This window comes from Manacus vitellinus, unplaced genomic scaffold (assembly GCF_001715985.3).
Source record: "Manacus vitellinus isolate BGI_N305 unplaced genomic scaffold, ASM171598v3 scaffold_43_pilon, whole genome shotgun sequence".
Taxonomy (NCBI): Eukaryota; Metazoa; Chordata; class Aves; order Passeriformes; family Pipridae; genus Manacus; species Manacus vitellinus.
In genome coordinates, this window is record NW_021940560.1 from 3,932,936 (window position 1) to 3,950,090 (window position 17,155).

The following is a 17,155-nucleotide window of genomic DNA, read 5'->3' on the forward strand; positions in this document are numbered from 1 at the left end:
AGCATGTTATTAAGTATTTTCCTTATCAATTTGAGCAGCAGTGTGGTGCTTTAAAAGGACCAGGTATGGGGGTCCCTACTAGTACTGGGCAGATGGACCAGTACTACTCGGTTTTATGCTGCCTCATTTACTTAGTGTTTTGCAATCCTTAATGTGCACAGCTGGCAGCTGAATGCAGGTTTGATACTAACAGTTTAGACATCTTTAGATGTAGCAGATGGAAAATTTTACACAAATAAAGTAGGAGAAAGTGTGCAATTAGGTTTTTATCTGCAGTTACATGATGCATCCTGTGCTTTCGTTTAGAACATCACCTTGGTGGGTGGTCATCATCTTCCCTTGCACCAAAGCTGTACCTTCTTGACACCACACTTGATGTTGGATGCCTGCCCAAGCACCAAACTTCTGTTATTGTTGAGAGTGAAGGAAATCAGAAATGCAGCAATCAGCAAAAGACAAAGGCAGACCAGCAGTGTGATTCCAGCAGCCCAGTACATTATGGTTACATTCCATGCGAGTTAAGTCACGATGGTAAAAGCCTTGGCAGGATTTTTTTTTCAATAGTTTATTCATGATGTTCATTATTATGAGCTGTAAAGACTATGAGAATTTCATTTTTTAAATGTCTTATGGAATGTATCACTTTCTTAGATCTTGTAGACATGCTGTGGAAACCATAACATAAAATATGAGTTACTTACAATAACTAATTTTAATCCCATCTGCTAAGTATGACAACATTAGCATTTCCACTTAATTAAAAACACCCTTAAAGCAGCAATGTTTTAATCACTCCATTTTATTTACTCTCCTCCGGTGTCACTTATAATTGTAACTTTTTATTTTTTAATAATGAGGGATTTTTTTCTTCTCTGTGCATCACACAAAAAAGTGCTGTCGATAATTAGCAGTCTTCTGTTATTACTAGACTCAGGTGTCACAACTGTGTCTCATCCTCATTACAGTAAAAAATTTCACCTATCAGATTCATTATTGCTAGATAATGCGACTGAGAGCCTTAGCAGGCCCTCCAGAAAAGTAATTCAGCCAAGCAAAATTATCAGCTAATTATATTTAGAATCAAAAGCCCAACAACTATTTGCAGATAAATTGTATGAATTGAAGTGAATAGACCTGAATATTAAGATTCATAGATTTAGCAGATGATTTGTTAATTGGAATAAAAAGGCCATTTACTAGCCATTTTAACAATAGATCAATCGGAACTCTATTTATTATTTAACTAGTAGCGCTTAAGGATTGAAATGAAGAATAATTGTATTATTGTTATGATATGATACTTTTCCGGGAGAGCACAGAAATGCGTGGAAATTAAAAGATTCTCTGTCCATCCCCAGACCAAAGACTGAGCCCGTGTGTGCTCTGCCCAGTTTGGTCTGGTCTATAGGTCTTGGCATCTGGAAGGTGTACAGTTTGTAGTAAGACTTACTACGTGTAATAAGTACTGGTCAGAAAATCCACATGAACTTTGCTGCAGAAAGGTAGGAAATGAGTATGCAAATAAGATCATTTGCAAATGAAAGAATTCCAAATTTTTAACTTTCATCCAGCAAAGTACAGAGGCATTAAATTCTGATTTTACTAATTCATGATCCTGGTAGAGGTTTCTCATAAGGGGGAATTTCATACTCAAATGATGACTCAGATCCCATCTTGGCCTGCAGTTTTGTTTTAGGGAGCTGTTCCTTTTTTTTTTTTTTCATGCAGACGATATGATTAAAAAGCAAATATTTTAACATAACTTAGTGATCTGAGCTATTACTGAAATGTCCACAGTTTCACTCTTTTTTTTTTCCTCCTAGATTAAAGAAAACTTTAAAAATCTATTTGCTTTGACATATGACACAATATTTAAGAACTGAAATCATCAATTAAATCACACATCAGAAACATTTCCCTTTGGTAAAAAATATAGTGCTAGACGATGTACACTTTGAAATTGTTGTTAATGTTTAAAATGCAATCTGAAGTACATATGTTATTTAAAAAAAAAAACAACATAAATTACAAATTTTAAAAGTTTATGAAAAAAAACCCCCAGCAATCATTGCTTAGCAAAAGCATTTGCAGAGAAATGTGTGTCTTTGGGGTTTGTGGATATGCATAGTTTTCTAGCATGAAAGCTGAGTGTGTTATTCTTTATTTTCTTTCTTTCCTGTTTAAAATTGAGTAGATCTAAAGGAAATACAGTTCTTTCAGGGCACCTGTAATAAAGTACCAAAGCCAATATGCACATGAAGATAGCAAAACCTTTTTGGATTGTCACTGAAAATAGAAAAGGTGAACGTTGACAAGATTTCAGATTTTTTATTCTGGGTGGGTGAGGGAAACTGAAGTTAAAAATAAAGTCCTCGTATGGTCAACATGTTGGAGGAAATTCAAAGCCTCTCATAAAATAAACATATTTTAAGAAGTGTTTTGAATTTCAGTGTGTAATTTCTGGCCAACAGAAATTACAGTTGTATCTTTGGAGCGGCGTTATGTCAGATCAATGGTCATTATGCGAAAAAAATAAACTGAAACCTGGCTGCCTTAACCCGTTCAGTTATTAAAATGTGAACACCAAGAGGGACAACTTTGCTTTAGATTCGCTACTGGAAAACTTTGCGCCATGGTGGGTGCAATTCTAAAATATTTGGGTTTGATGTTACAGGAGATATGTAAATTGTTCCTTGAAAAAAAAAAGAAAGCGCGAGTACAAAGCTCCGCGCGCGCTTTGGCAAAGGGATTTCATCGGTGGTTATTAAAAAATACAACAGTTTATGCCCTGAAAAAATAAAGGAAATTATCCAAAGCATGTGAATAAGCTCAAATATCCCAGCCTGGGGCACGCTGCGAGTTGTTCCTGGGCTATATTTAGCTGTAACCTTTGGAGTCTGGAAGTCTAAGGAGAGTCTTTGCTGTGCCAGGTGAGGGTGATGTGTGTGTCTGTGTGGGCACCCTGGTGTAGCCAACGTGCCCTTGTTTTCCGGCAGCATTATTAAGCAAAGCCGTCCATACTTCACCATGTTGTTACATGTGTCTGTCTGCTGATTATAAAATGTGTTAAACAGTATTTAAAAAACAAAAAAATGCAGAGCTGCGCTTTGATTTATTCAGCGAACAAAACATATGCTCGCTGTTCTGTTCTATGTAATTCATATGATCAATAAAATTTTCTTTAAAAAGAGCAACTTTGGCATTTAGAGGGATTGTGCTGCTGAAGGGAAAAAAAAAAATGTTTCCCTCTTGCTGCATGTAGGCAACCTCAAGGCTCTTGCACCGAAATAAGTTTTTGGCTGACTAACGTCTATTTTTGTGTATTTATGGTTTCTAATCCTCAGGATCGAAGCTGTGCATTGTGGCTGCTACCCGCTGTGTCCCAAAGCCTTGGTGTACCCAGAGATATTCCCAGGTAGCTGCTCTGTTCAATGTTACTTTTGCTGAAGCGTAATAACGTGATTCCTGCTAAAATCCGAAGTTTCAGGATAAACTTGAGCGAAAGCAATTGTTTATTTGGCAAGCCAACATGTTAGTGTTAAGGAAAATTTTATGTGTTTTAATACATTAGACGAAGTTTATATTTGCCATCTGTTCTTTTAAGATAACACAAAAGCAAGTTTTGAAATAGCATTCTTCATTGTTAGCATACACAACCCGTAATGATAGATTTTTGTTAAAAGGTCAGTGATGCTGCAATGGTTTGCAGATTTTTTTTTTTGATACACAGAAGGGGCTAAAAAAAAAAAACCGAGGCCTGAAAATCACACCAAATTATTTAAACAATTTAATACTTAATAGTATGCAACTGCAGTACAGGATACACACTAATGTAGTACCAGTTCTTTGAAAAATCTCATCACTAAATGTATCACATATGCATTGTGTTACATTAGAATAATGTATTTTAATCACCCAAAGGAGATGTCTAAACAGCACAACTACACAGTCTTATTTAGCATTAAACATCCTTGTGAGCTGAGGTAACCTTATAAAATCATGCTTAAATAATGTAAAACACGAGGCGGCACAGAGCAATATGCATTTTTAATTAGTAAAGTGACTAATATCGAGTGTGTGCTTTGAGGTTTTTGTTTCATTAAAAATGTATCTGTTTTTCCTGCAGCTGAATATCTGTATTCTACACCTGAACAGCTTTTTAAAAGGCTTCAGAATTTCTGCAAGAGACCAGATATTGTAAGGAAACATCTCTATAAGGTAGTTGTTTGGAATAGTTTTAGATGATATAATGCCATATTGAAGTACAAAGGAAAAAAAAAAAAGCCCTTAAAAAAACAACATTTAATTAACATACTAATGTTTAAAGGAAACATGCTAGGGAGGGATATTAGTTGTTACACTAACAAGGATTAATTAAACTAGATGCCAGTTGTATTAACCTAGGTCTTATGAAATACGTGCACTTAATGCATGCTACATGCTTTTTTTAATTTATTGTTTTCTAAAATGACTGTCCTTTACATTTGGACCCAAGAGGCTTATAAAAATGAACCTGGATTAATGCAACTCATTAGTTTAAAAGGAAAATAAAAGAAAGATCCTACAATTATACTAATGAGGATAAGTTTACCTTTGTATCGTAATTTAATCTTAAAAAAAATGCAGGTGACAGGTATCAGGTAAGATTTCTTTGACTTTTGGAGTGATTCGAATGATTTTCATAATTATGATTATTTTATATTTTTGTAAGGTGTGTTGAGCATAAAACTTTATCAGGAGTATAATTTACTTGTATTTGTCATGTGCTCTTCAGTTATTTCTGTAGAGGAAGTCCAGTTTCAGTGACAGACCCTCCATTCAGGTTTTGCTTGAGTGTTCAATGCTAGACTGACTTTCATGGATTTAAGTGGTGTATTTATGCTGCTGGGAGTCACACTTTTCTTTTTTTTCAAATTTGATTGTAGATGAAGCACTAAATATATTATTCTAGTGAAGAGCTGTTATTACACAATGCTCCTTTTAGAGAATAACTGCTATTTTCTGCACGCTGATATGTACATTCACAGCAGTTTATGACTTTTACTGTCCTGGCTCTGCCATGTGTAGGTTGGATACACATCACCCCTGCATGACAGAGGTTTTTCAGTTGTAAAAAAACCTGAATTTAGCTCAAAGTCCTTAAAGGGGTGCATGGAAACACTCCCCGTGTTAACCCGTGCAATGCAAACGTGGTTCCTTGAGCGTTCCCTGGCTGTTGCTGTCCAGGCACATTGTTAACGAGCAGGGCGAGTAATCTCCTCCTTAATTTGGAGTCTCATGCTGCCAGCAGACCCAATCTCACCCCTCCACCTCCCTCCCTCTGGGAACCAGAAAGTGTTGGGTCCTGCTGTGTCTAGTCTGCCTCTCGACCCCTCACAGGAGCAGCGAGGGTTCAGCCCACGCCTTGACTTTTTTTGTGACCTAAAAATAGACATTTACATAATGACACATCAAAGATGATGTTGTTTCTGCAGGAAACAGTTAAACCCCAAGAAAAAAGGAGAGAACCAAAAATGCAATTTAACACCCAATTTCAAGCTCATTATCTTTCATTGTCTATTAACTTGGCAATGGTTCAGAAGGTAGCTCATAATAGTTTAAAATGCTGACTGAACACTTCCAGTGTTCAGCATTACTTCTTGAGTCAATAGTATGTAGAGTTATACATGGGGGCTTCAAAGGGAAAACAGTCCTTAAATGTTTACCTTGACATTTCCCAATGCTTCAAGCTCAGCTAATGGTTATGTTCACGTGGATCTTCACCCTACATCTGGATCCCCAGATCCTAAACAGAGCAAAGGTGTGCAAAAAATGAGAATAACAGTGAACAAAATACTGATGTAAAATAGAATGGGTTGAAAACGTGTGTGCAAGCCCTGTAGGTAAAATGCTGATTTTCTTGAAGGATTCTCCTCTTTTTTTTAAAGAATTCCTTGAGCTGATTTGCAGGCAGAAGCTGGAGGTGTTTTTCCTACCCCTCGTACATGGGCTTGTGCAGCCCCGTTCAGATCTTTTGAGAGTTGGAACTGAATGTCTGCAACAGGTAGCAACTGAGCTGAATGGGGGATCGTTTTAAAATGAGTAAAGCAGAGCCTAATCCAGCACCTGTGAGCACCACAAGAAAGATCCCTGTTGTCTTTAATAGGCTTTGGATCAGCTCGGAGAATGCTGTTAGAGTTGTCTTTTTGTACCTACACCCACGTACGCCAAGTCCTCTTTCACAGTGGAACCATCCGTAAAACCTCCTAGAAAATGCTGACTTAGAGCTGTGCTGTTAATGTCATTATAGGTGGAAGATGCTGCTTTTTTAGAAAGCTGAAAAGAGTGAAATCAGTAAGGGTAAACAGCACTTACACCTTATTATCACCTCTTTGTCAGATCACTATAATATTATCTCTGTTACAGTGGAATAGAAAAGGGACCCCAGCACAGGAGTCCATACTTACCAGCTCCTTTTCTTTCAGAAACCTTCCTGCTACACTCTCTGCCTCAAGTTTATAAAGTATCTGTGAAATTTTGAAGGTAAAAATGCTTTAAAAATGAATAGTGTTTTTACTGGTTGGAGATTCGGCTCCATAGGTTGGGAAGTAATCACCATCAGAAGAACTTTGGCTTATCCTTTTACATATTGTTGGGATTTTATTACTGAGGATATCCGCAGTAATTAGACAGTGGACTAATTAAACAGGCGGTTTATTCTTCCAGTTGTCCTCAGTGCTTGTGCTGACAAAATTAGGGACAGAAAGGAGATAAATGGCAGCGGGGCAGTCAGCTTAGGATGGGACACAGGGAGTATCCCTGTGAAAATGCACAGACCAAGGCATTAAACTGTAATAGCTTCACTGCACAGGGCAGATTCATGCTGGCAGACTTTTAGAAATGTCCATAATGTAAGCACCTATGAAAACCTTTCCAAATGATGTATTGCTCACCCTGGGCATTCTCACAGCACCAAGGGCTGGCTCATCTGCATTTCAACCTTGCCTTCTACCCGTCATTAGCAGAAGATTGAGATAAGAGGGAAGCAAATCTCATTTGTTATCAATTATTTGTTCTGTTCCAGTTTTATGGAACCAAACTCTAGTTCTGGGTGTTTTTAGCTGCCAAAATAAGCACTGGAGTGAAGCAAGTAACAACAGGGCATCGGTCTGAGTACACCACAGAACCTGTCAGTGCTTGCAAGCACCCTATCTAGCAGATTTAAAGTTAAAAAAATAAAATAAAACGGGTCAAAGCATTTGTTTCTGCATTATTTTCTTTAAGTTTACCTTTCAGTTCCCTCACTTGAGTTTCTTAATTTAAAACAGCATGTATAAAGAGTATACAGTGGAGAGGGACAAGAAGAGTTGCCAAAAGCCAGGCATGGAAGGAGCTGACAACTTTAAATAATCTCTCCCAGCCCTCCCAGCTGAATGAGTGCTGGTTGACATGCTGTCAGCTTCAGTTCCTACAGAAAATCCTACTCTCACTCATGCTTGTTTAACAGAGAAAAGAATTTGGCCCACTTTCTGACATTCATCTTCTCATTTCCATCACACTACAGAAGCTCACCTGCCTAGGAAAAGACACATGGCGTGATTTTTTTTTCTTTCTTACACCACTGTAGAAGGAAGTCTGCTGAATTCAAAGGGATTAAACTGCTGTAAAATCAAATTAAGATCCCAGTTAGACCGTAGACATCTGAATTGTTTCCAGTCTCAGGATTTGGCTGTATAGGGCAGTTCTAACAAAACTTTCTTTTTTATTTTTTTTTTCCTTTTCTTTTTTCTCTGATTTGAGATAAAGCAGTATCTTGGGTATTTCAGGGAAACATGTAGAAGGGAAAACTGCTCCTGGTCCAGCTTTCATACTTAGGCAGCAGGACACATTCTCAGGCTAAGGATACAGGCACTGGACACGTGAGGATGCAGGGTAGCCTCTCACACCAGATGTCCCATCAGCCACTCAGCCCTGTTGCAGGGAGCAGTAGCTGTTCATAGTTCTTGTACAGTCCATGCAAAGCCTCTGCCTTTATCCTTACTCAATCCCCAGCAAAACTCCATGAGAAATTAATTTTTCCATAAGCAGCGTGGTCTAGTGGAAGGTGTCCCTGTGCATGGCAGGGGGTTGGAGCAAGATGATCTTTAAGGTCCCTTCTAACCCAAACCATTCCATGATTCTATGATATATTTACAGATGTTGTTAAAAGCTTTTCCCTCAGTTGGCTCAGGTTTTCCCCACCTTTAGCTGCATTGACTCTTGTTCTGGAGCTGGTCTCCTGGAAGCAGGAACTCCTCATCCATCTTTTGTATATCATTCATTATTTTGTAAACATTTGTCAAACATTTTCAGTATCCCAGTCTTTTAAGTCTCTCCTTGTGAATGTTATTCCATGTTTATATTCTGATCTCTCATCATTCAAGCCATTTTGATGCTTGAGAGCTGTTTCTGTGCTGGTGTGATCATTGCTTTATAGAGTATTCTAGGCCTTGCCATTGGTTTATGTGATGTGTAGTACTCTGATAATTTTCAACCTGTTCCTTATGGAGCAAATCCTACTGTTTACTTTTTAATGGTGAATGTATATTGAGCAGATGTTTGCTTACAGTGTTCTCCAGATCTTTTGTCCTGGGTTGATAAAGTTAATTCAGAGCTTTATAGGGTATGCAAATAGTACAAGCATTTCCATCCATCCTGCTGGCTTTCTGTTCAGCAGCAGAATGTGTTTGCAGAGGAAAAAAAGAAGGAATTGTGTTGAATTTGTGCTTTTACCTGGTTAGCATTAGGTGCAGGTCGGAAAGAGGTTAGAAACACAAGTGAGAAACTTGTGTTTTCCTCCTGAGATTCTCAGTTTCCACTGAATTTAATTTAAAATGGTTTCAGAGGTGGCTTAGATCTGCTGTGTGAGAAGGTTGTAGCAGCCTGGGAACTCTGGAGTGCAGCATGCTGTGTCCGTGCTCTCCAATCTCTGTTTCAGTGCTTAGGCATGGGATCCTAAGTAAAATGTATATAATATAAGGATTTCTTAGGTGAAACAAAACTTTGGTTGCTTGTTTAGAACATGGAATCACAGTGTAGTTAAGGAAGGTGCCTCTGGACGTCACCTGGCCAACCTCTTATCCCAGCAGGGCCGGCTTCGAAGCAGGATCTGACTTCAGAGCTGGATTAAGTTGCTCAGAGTTAGACTGAAGTCTTGACACTTTTCTTTCCCATATGTTTGGCTGATCTAGGTGAAATCCACCTCTAGCTTAGGAGGTTTGCTCAGGGGGGAAGGTCTGCTGGACTGTGGGACACAGTTTAAGCGTTTTGGGTCAACCTTAGGTCTTCAAGCAGTGTGTGCATCTGGAAGCAGCTGTGAGATCTGCTAGCTAATGTGAATCCTCACTGTGGAAGAAATGAGCTGGCAGGAAGGCTGTCAAAGTTGCCTGATAGCTCATTTTGGGGTCCAGCCATAGATGTAAAGACATAATATATGTATAGATATATCTATGCATAGGTGGCCTGTACTTGCCTTGCTCCTCACTCTCAGAAATATATATCCAGGAGACTTCAGCTCTTTGAAAATCATAGAATCATGCAAACATTTAGCTTGGGAAAGACTCTTAAGATCCTTGAATCCAACCATTAAGCCAACACTACCATGATCACCACTAACCCTTGCCCCCAAGTCTTGGTCCGTAGCTCATAGCAGTTGGCTGCACTTGTGGAGCAGGATTAAAGCATTGGTTAGGAAAGCAGCTATGGGTGCAGCTTTCAGCAGAAACACCAGGACTTGGAACTTTTTATTCTGACAGTGTTAGATAGCTTCTAGGATGGTTTTAGAAAGTAAATGAAAACTGGCAGATGAGCCACAGCCACTGCAAAACAGTAGATGGAGAAATGGGTCAGAGGAAATAGAATTGACTTCGGAAGAAAAGTTGCAAAAAGCATGGAAACTCTTTTTTTTTCAGTAAACTTTATTCAAAAGTACCTTGAGAAAGGAAGCCTTGAAACTGTTTTCCTGCTGTTGTAGTTGGTTGGTGTTCTGAACCATCCTATGCAAGGTACCCACCAGTGTGTCCTGTGTAGATTCACATCCAAAATTTGAGGGTTTTTTTGTTTAAAGACATTAAGAATGAAATGGCTTTGAAAAGGCCAATATAAGAAACAGTTTGATCAGGGAAATACTGTTACTCTATTGAGGAATATTATATAGCTCTGCCTCAGGCCTTACAGTGCACCCAATTCATGTAAAAGCAATGATGTCTTTTGATGGTGGTTTCCAAAGGTACTTGGAGTTTGAAAACTGAGCTCCAAAAATAATTGCTAAAAACTGTTTTACACCTTGTTCCTTCCCCTTTACTCACTTGCAGAGGGAAGGAGCTGGATCGCAGAGTAAATCTAATCTAATACAAACTGGCTCTGTAAATCACTTTGCTGCCTTGCCTGCAAAATTTCAGGTTTTGTGTTGAATAATAGGCTCTAAACATTTTTTTTTAAGATGATTTTTTAGAAAGTTCATAAAATGTGTGCCAAATCATTACTGTCTGCTTGAACTCCACCTGTCCTGAACCAGCCAGTCTGAATGGATGAACACTCCTTATTCAAATCTAAAGGTTAATTCTGGGTCTAATGATGGCAGAGTAGATATTAAGTGTTTCAGTTCTGATCTTAGGACACCAGAAATAAGTAAGCTGATTATTTCATGAAAGATATTGTATTGCTAGTGACATTATGCTGCCTGTTCTTTATGGGGAGATCTTGCTTTATGTGAAAACTTTGCTTCTCTTTATCTCTACATATTTGATAGCTGTTGATGGAATGATTGTTTGTTGAAAAAATGAGTGTCCAGACCTTTGCATATTTATCACTCCCCAGAAAAAGGAGGTTACTCTCAAATAAAGCCCAGACTGATGATGTCCAAGCAGGAGAACTAGGCCCTCACTCCTGCTGGCTCATGGTTCTCCCATGTCTGAGGGTGAGAGGGGCAGGTTGCTCCCCATGGGTGTTCCATCTGTGGTGTGTCTACTGAGACCAACCAGTAAAGCAAAGGGATATTTGATGGTGCTCATCCAGGAGCAAATAACCTGGGCCTGATGACCAGCTTACCTGTATTTAAAAAAAAAAACAACACTGAATTCACCCCTCCAGAAACCCTTCCTGTGTGAGAGACGTCCCCTTTGTGTCCCAGCTTCTAACACGGCTCCGTGTGCTTCTCTCTTGTGCTTCCTCGCAGGGCGAGACGGCCGGGTTTTCTTGGGCAGCGCTCGGCAGTAAATTCAGGTCTCTGCTCGCAGCAGAACCGAGGGAAGATTTGTGACAGATGGGGCTAAGTCACAAACTTGCAGCCTCAGGCAGAATTGTGGAAGTTTCCAGAGTGTGCCCATATTTACCTGATCAGAGAGAAAAGAAAATCTGCAGAGGAAGCCGAGCCTGGCTGCTTGTCATAGCTGACACAGAGCCATCTGCCACAAACCTGTGGCGGCTTCAGATCTCCAATCCCTGCCACCACCCCAGCTCAAATTAAATACAGATTCTTAGAGACGTTATGATGGTTACACATGTCCTCGGCATCACATGCAGGAGACTGTTCAAAAAAAATATGTGGCCTGTTGTGTAACCGCACTCATGTATCCCATATGTGGTGCCACATTGAATTTCCGGTTGAATCTGTTTTTATCCTTTGTACTGGATGACATGGTGCCTGAATTCTTTCTTTTTGCCGACACGATGGCAGCCAAGCTGCAGCTTCAAACGCTCACACTTGGCTGAGTTTCTACCTAGGTTGCCAGGTTATCATTGGAGCCTTATTGTGTCCTCAAAGGGCCACAGGGCCTGAAAGGAGGATCCGAACGCTGCCGGACTAATTGGGCAGCCATCTCCGGGTTGTTGGGAGGCAAAGGGCTGCTTGAGCACTTCTCTCTCTCTTTTTTTTTTTTTTTTTATTGCAAATTAATGACTCTCTGGCACAGGGGTTTTTAAGTGAAGGTATTAATAAGGGGTCTGGCAGGTAATCCCATGATTCGTGGAGTTACATTTGCATTTAATTAATCTTAAAGAAAGCTGAAAGATAAACAGCTGTAATTCAAACTAGCATGGGAAATATGCTACATGGTGCCATCTATCCGATAAAATGAAAGCCGAGACACTTGTTTTATTTCTCTCAAGGATGGAGAACAAACAGATAACAATCAAAATACTTCCAATAAAAACCAGTAGTTTAAATGTAATGGCAGTTCATCAAGAATCTTTGCATCCAGTTGCAAATACAGTCTTTTAAAGATAAATCACTTATGATTCCAGCAGTCAAGCCGCTATATTTGTTGATGTAAAATGTTTTGAAGATGTAGATTGTACAATAAATTTTTAATAAAGTGCCCACTGCAATTTTTAATTAGCATATCTCATTCATGTATAAGTGTGTACATCTATCTGTATGTTTATCACCGTGCATATCCTTGTGTCAGAGTCAATGAATGCAATTGTGTCTTTATCTGATGAAGTAGGATCTGGTTTGCAAGCGATAATAAAACCTCATGGCAATTCCAAGATTTTCAACTCTGCTCTGGCAAGAAGGAAGAAGAGGACTGTGGATAAGATGTGAAGCCTGGTAAGACTTCTCTTTGTGGACAGGTATGGTCTCCCTTGGGTCAGGCAGCTCCTCTCCCTGTCATGGCAGGTTAAGGATGCAAGCTGGTCCCCTTCCAAACACGTGCCTTTGTCCCTTCCGACGCCATGAAGATGCTGAAATGTCCTTTTTCACGTGCAAGAGAGAGCATGTGGTACCTTTCCTTAAAATTGCTCCATTAAGCAATCAAAAAAAACCCAAGGAGGCCAGTGGTAAGTGTCGGGCATTTTCCTAGCACTGCAGAGTTGTAATTTTGCAGTAATCATCTCTTGTATGTGGATTCCCCCTTCTTTCTGCTCAGCCAGAGCCCAGCTTGGCTCTAGTTGTTGCGTGTGGTTGAGTAGACGTGGTCTTCTCAAGAGGGTGTGCATAGGTCTGGTAGTCATTCTTGGAAGAGCCAAGGAACTCCTACCAGAGTGTGTCATTAATGTGCACCAATGTTATCACACCTTGCAGCAGCAAGAATAAATTGGAGTATTTTTGGTCTTTACTGCTGGGGAAACTGAGGCATGGTACAATTAAAGCAAATTGCCTCAAGTATCACAGTGAGTCATTCTCCAAACCAATAAAAGGGAAAGAGGAGATGCTGTAATGCTGCACTAGGGCTTGTGGTGAGCAGACTCAGTACATCAAAGATGTGTGGTTTCCAGTGTAAAACTCCTGCTGTCCTCAGGGCATGACCTGAGCAGCTCCACAGCCAAAAGAGGTCTTGACCAACCCCTTGGTGAGCTGGTGCTCTGCCTTGCTTTATTACTGATCAGTGATACTTCAACCTTGCCCAGCTCTGTCTGGTGAGAGAGGCTTCATCTTGGTGGAAAAATTCCCCTCCAAGTTACAAACCTTTGCAAGTAATGTTTTATAATAGAAACACTGTGAGGACTCTAATTGCGGGGTAATAAATAGCAATGCTGCCTTATCTTCTGGTATTTCTTTACATTCTTAGCAAAAATGCACAGCTGCTCTTGAGCAGGGATGGAAATTCCCCATCCCTGGACGTGTTCAAGGCCAGGTTGGATGGGGCTTTGAGCAACCTGGTCTAGTGGAAGGTGTCCCATGGCAGGGGAGAAACAAGATGAGCTTTAAGGTCCTTTCCAACCCAAACTATTCTGTGATTCAATGATTCCATGTCCTTACCACATCTCCTAGAACCTGCAGGTTGGCCTTGTGTTGGGGGCCATGCTGGCCTGTGTTGAGGTCTTCATTCAAGAGGGAGATGTGGAGCTTCCAGGTAGTCACAGGTGATTCTTCCCCTACTGTCCTCCAGCAACCTGCTGCAAACTTAAATATCCTGCAGAGTTTTGCTTGGCAGTTTCAGCAGAGCAAAGGAAACTGTCACCCTGCACTGCTTCATTTAAACCCTTCACTTCAAAAGGTCAGAGAGACAAACTGGGATCTCGGTCCCATTGTTCCTACACACATGAGTAAGCGGTGAATGCAGAGACCTAATCCTATGAGTAAAGCGGCAGAATTAGACCTTGACTTACTTTCATTTTTATTGATGTTTTACCTGTGTTGACACAGCAATACTGAGTGCTTTTATACAAGTTTCAGTGCAGAGTCAAAGCCAGGTTTTCCTGACTTGTGCCAGCCTTGCCAGGCAGTGCCCCGACCAGACAGCTCGTGCATCAGTGACAGGCCAGGCACCTAATCCTGCAATCCTTTTGTCTTAGCATTTGAGATCACAGGAAACACAGGTTTATTCCACATGAGAATTGCCTTTTCCCGGATAATGGAAGAGAAAATCCTAAAACAACTAGGGAATTCTGTGGCAAACCGTTTCCAGCACTCCTACCCCACTCTGGTGCTGCAGGCACGGCGAGGAGCCGTGGCACAGACCGGCTTCCATCCCTGTTTGCAGCAACGAGACCTCTGCCTCAGCTGAAAGCTGTTCTGAATTAGGAGGTTAGATTTTTCTAATTGCGTTTTTAAAGACCGAGCCAGCAGTTCATTAGAAATCACGGAGCAAATTCTGCTTCTCTATTACACCAATATAAATCTTGAATGAATTTATATCAGGGATAACTGGGAGGGTAGAATGTACCTCCCATCTTGTTCCTCAGATTATTAAAAGTTAAAGGGCCTTGAAAATTAAATTCACCTTTCCCTGTTCAAGCTGTTTACTCTGGTTTTTATTCCAGAAAGGACAGTTGAAAATAATTAACCAACCTCCTTTCTGCTCATAGTCACTTTTAAGTTGGGTTCTCATGTACTAGCCCAAGACTAGTTTGTGTGGAAAAGACCAGAGGGCTTTTTCTTTCAAACAAATTGTTTTCATGGGAATAATTTCCTAGAGAATTATATTAAAACCTTTGCATGAATACTTGATTTTTTTGGGGAAAAAAAATTTAAAAAATTAAAATGTTTTCCTCTTATGTATCTTTGATTTGGGGGACTTGGCAATTTATTTGTGGATATGAACGAGCACCTTAATGAAAGTCCTTGAGGATTTTGCCTTCTAACAGGCTAACCTTATTTAACTGAAATACTTCTCAGCGAGGCTTCATCTTGCAGGAAAATTTTGCCTCTGAGTTACCAACCCTTGCAAATCAGGCTTTATAATAGAAACACTGATAGAACTTTAATTATAGGGTAATAAATAGCATCGCTGCCTGATCTTCTGATATTTCTTTAGATTCTTAGCGGAGATACACAGCTGTTGCTGAAAACTGATAATCAAGTGCTGTAGGGGCCGGGAGTTATCCCCCCGCTCTCCGTGGAAGCAGCAGCGGGAGCGGAGCGGGAGGAGGCGGCGGGACCCGGGAGCGGCGGCGGCTGCGGGGGAGGCCGGGAGGGGACACGCCAGGAATGGGATTGGGGGGGGAATCGGGACCCTGGCAGCGAATATCCCACCCGGCGAAAAAGGTTCTGCCATCCCGATGAACGGCCGAGAGGATGGAGGTGTGGGCAAGAGCAGGTTAAACGGGGCCAGTGGCAGCTATAATGATAAAAAGTATAAATAGTAAAAATACAGCGATAATAATGCGATGGGCGTGAGCCGGGGGCGATCGCTGCGGGGCGGCCCCGCGGAGCGCTCCGCGCATCCCGGCGCATCCCGGCGCATCCCAGCACAGCGCTGCGGGAGGAGCGGAGCGCAGCGTCCCCGGGAAGGAGGGGACGGACAAGCTGCCCGCCACTTTTTGTCATCGATATCACCGATAATAAAAGTACTGGTTTGCGAATAAGATGCTTTTGTAGCGTTTCTGTACACGGACGGCAAAGAGAAAGAGCCTCCCCCACCCCGCAGTGGTTTTCCGCGGGTGCGGAGCGGCTGCTCGGGTGCGCAGCTTTCCCCCAGCCCTGCGCGCCTCCGGGTGCCCGGCTCTGTCTCTCCTACGGTTCCTCCAATAAAAACTCAAACCCAAAAGACACCAAACGAGCAAAAAAAAAAAAAATACCCCCCAAACCCCGCAAGAAATCCCGGGCAAGGAGCGCGGCGCTGGGGAGGGATGGGAGGGATGCGTGCGAGGGGCTTAACCCTTGGAGCTTTGAAGGCAAAACAAGGAAATACGTCGGAAAGGCATGTCTGTAAACAATGATAATTAGCCTTTTCAAAAATCATAACACTGATTAAAATCTCGGATTCATTATTTATTCATCACAGAACCTCTTTGCAGACCTGGGAATAGTGATTAAAACCTAAGTGCTTCTCAATTTTGCACAGCTCGAGAGGAGCCTAAAAACGGGTTAAAATGGAAAGGAAAGAGGAAACCAAGCAAACAGAATTCTTCTTTTAAGAACCAATACTTTCTTCTTCCCTTCCTGGCAGGAGTACTCTTATTCCCCCAAATTTTGGTATTATGAAAATGTTTCTCATACTAAGTACAAGTGTTAGACTGAATCCAGTTGGTACTAAAATTGCAAACACACTTTCACTCCTAGAAAAGCCAACAGAAAGGAACTTCTTTTAACTCCATAATAGCAGGTTACGGAGCAAATGAACAACTGATGGTCAACTGGCCAATTATGGTATAAATATCCGTTGTTTACAGCGAGGTGTTAAATGAGCCTTTCGAGCACAAAGGATCAGACTGTCTAAGCTACAATTTGTGCTTCATCCCATTATGTCTCCCCGAAAAAGGCCCGTGCCGTTGTAGGTAATGTGCGGCAGAACATATTTCTCTCTGTTGATTTTAGTTTGCTTTAATTCAATACACACTCTTGTTTACTTTTTAAAATTTAAATAAATGTCAGCATTGTATAATTTCTATGTTAACAAAGCAGTGAGCAAAATCCCTTGTATGTTTATAAAATATTATTGTTTAATTCACATAGTTTAGGAATTCCAAATGTTGAGAATAGGAAGGAGGCCAAATACCATCTGTTTATAACTATGATGCATCATCATATGTGTACTTTAAAAAAGAAGAAGAAGGAAAAAAAAAAAAGCTTGGTCAATCATGCCACTGTTCTATCTGTGAGGAATATGGTGAGGATTTAAAATTGCTCTGTGCAGTTCTCAGGAAATTTTAGCGTGGTTTAATTCCGAGCAGGGATGTTACAGGAGTTGCTCGTGTCTGTGTTCCTGTCAGAGGAGCTGCAGGAAACACTCACGTGCCCCAACCACTGCAG

General features: G+C 40.8%; 1 protein-coding gene across 3 annotated transcripts in view; it reads left to right on the top strand.

Moving 5' to 3' along the window:
• GTDC1 (glycosyltransferase like domain containing 1) overlaps positions 1–12,358 on the top strand; it is a 175,667-nt gene extending 163,309 nt beyond the window's left edge. For all 3 annotated transcript variants that reach the window (XM_018078917.2, XM_018078918.2, XM_018078919.2), the window contains 3 exons: positions 3,345–3,415; positions 4,127–4,218; positions 11,195–12,358. In XM_018078917.2, the coding sequence (XP_017934406.1) occupies positions 3,345–3,415; positions 4,127–4,218; positions 11,195–11,278 (247 nt within the window). In that variant the 3' untranslated portion in view covers positions 11,279–12,358. The remainder of the gene's footprint in view (positions 1–3,344; positions 3,416–4,126; positions 4,219–11,194) is intronic.
• The last annotated feature ends 4,797 nt before the right edge of the window (positions 12,359–17,155 follow it).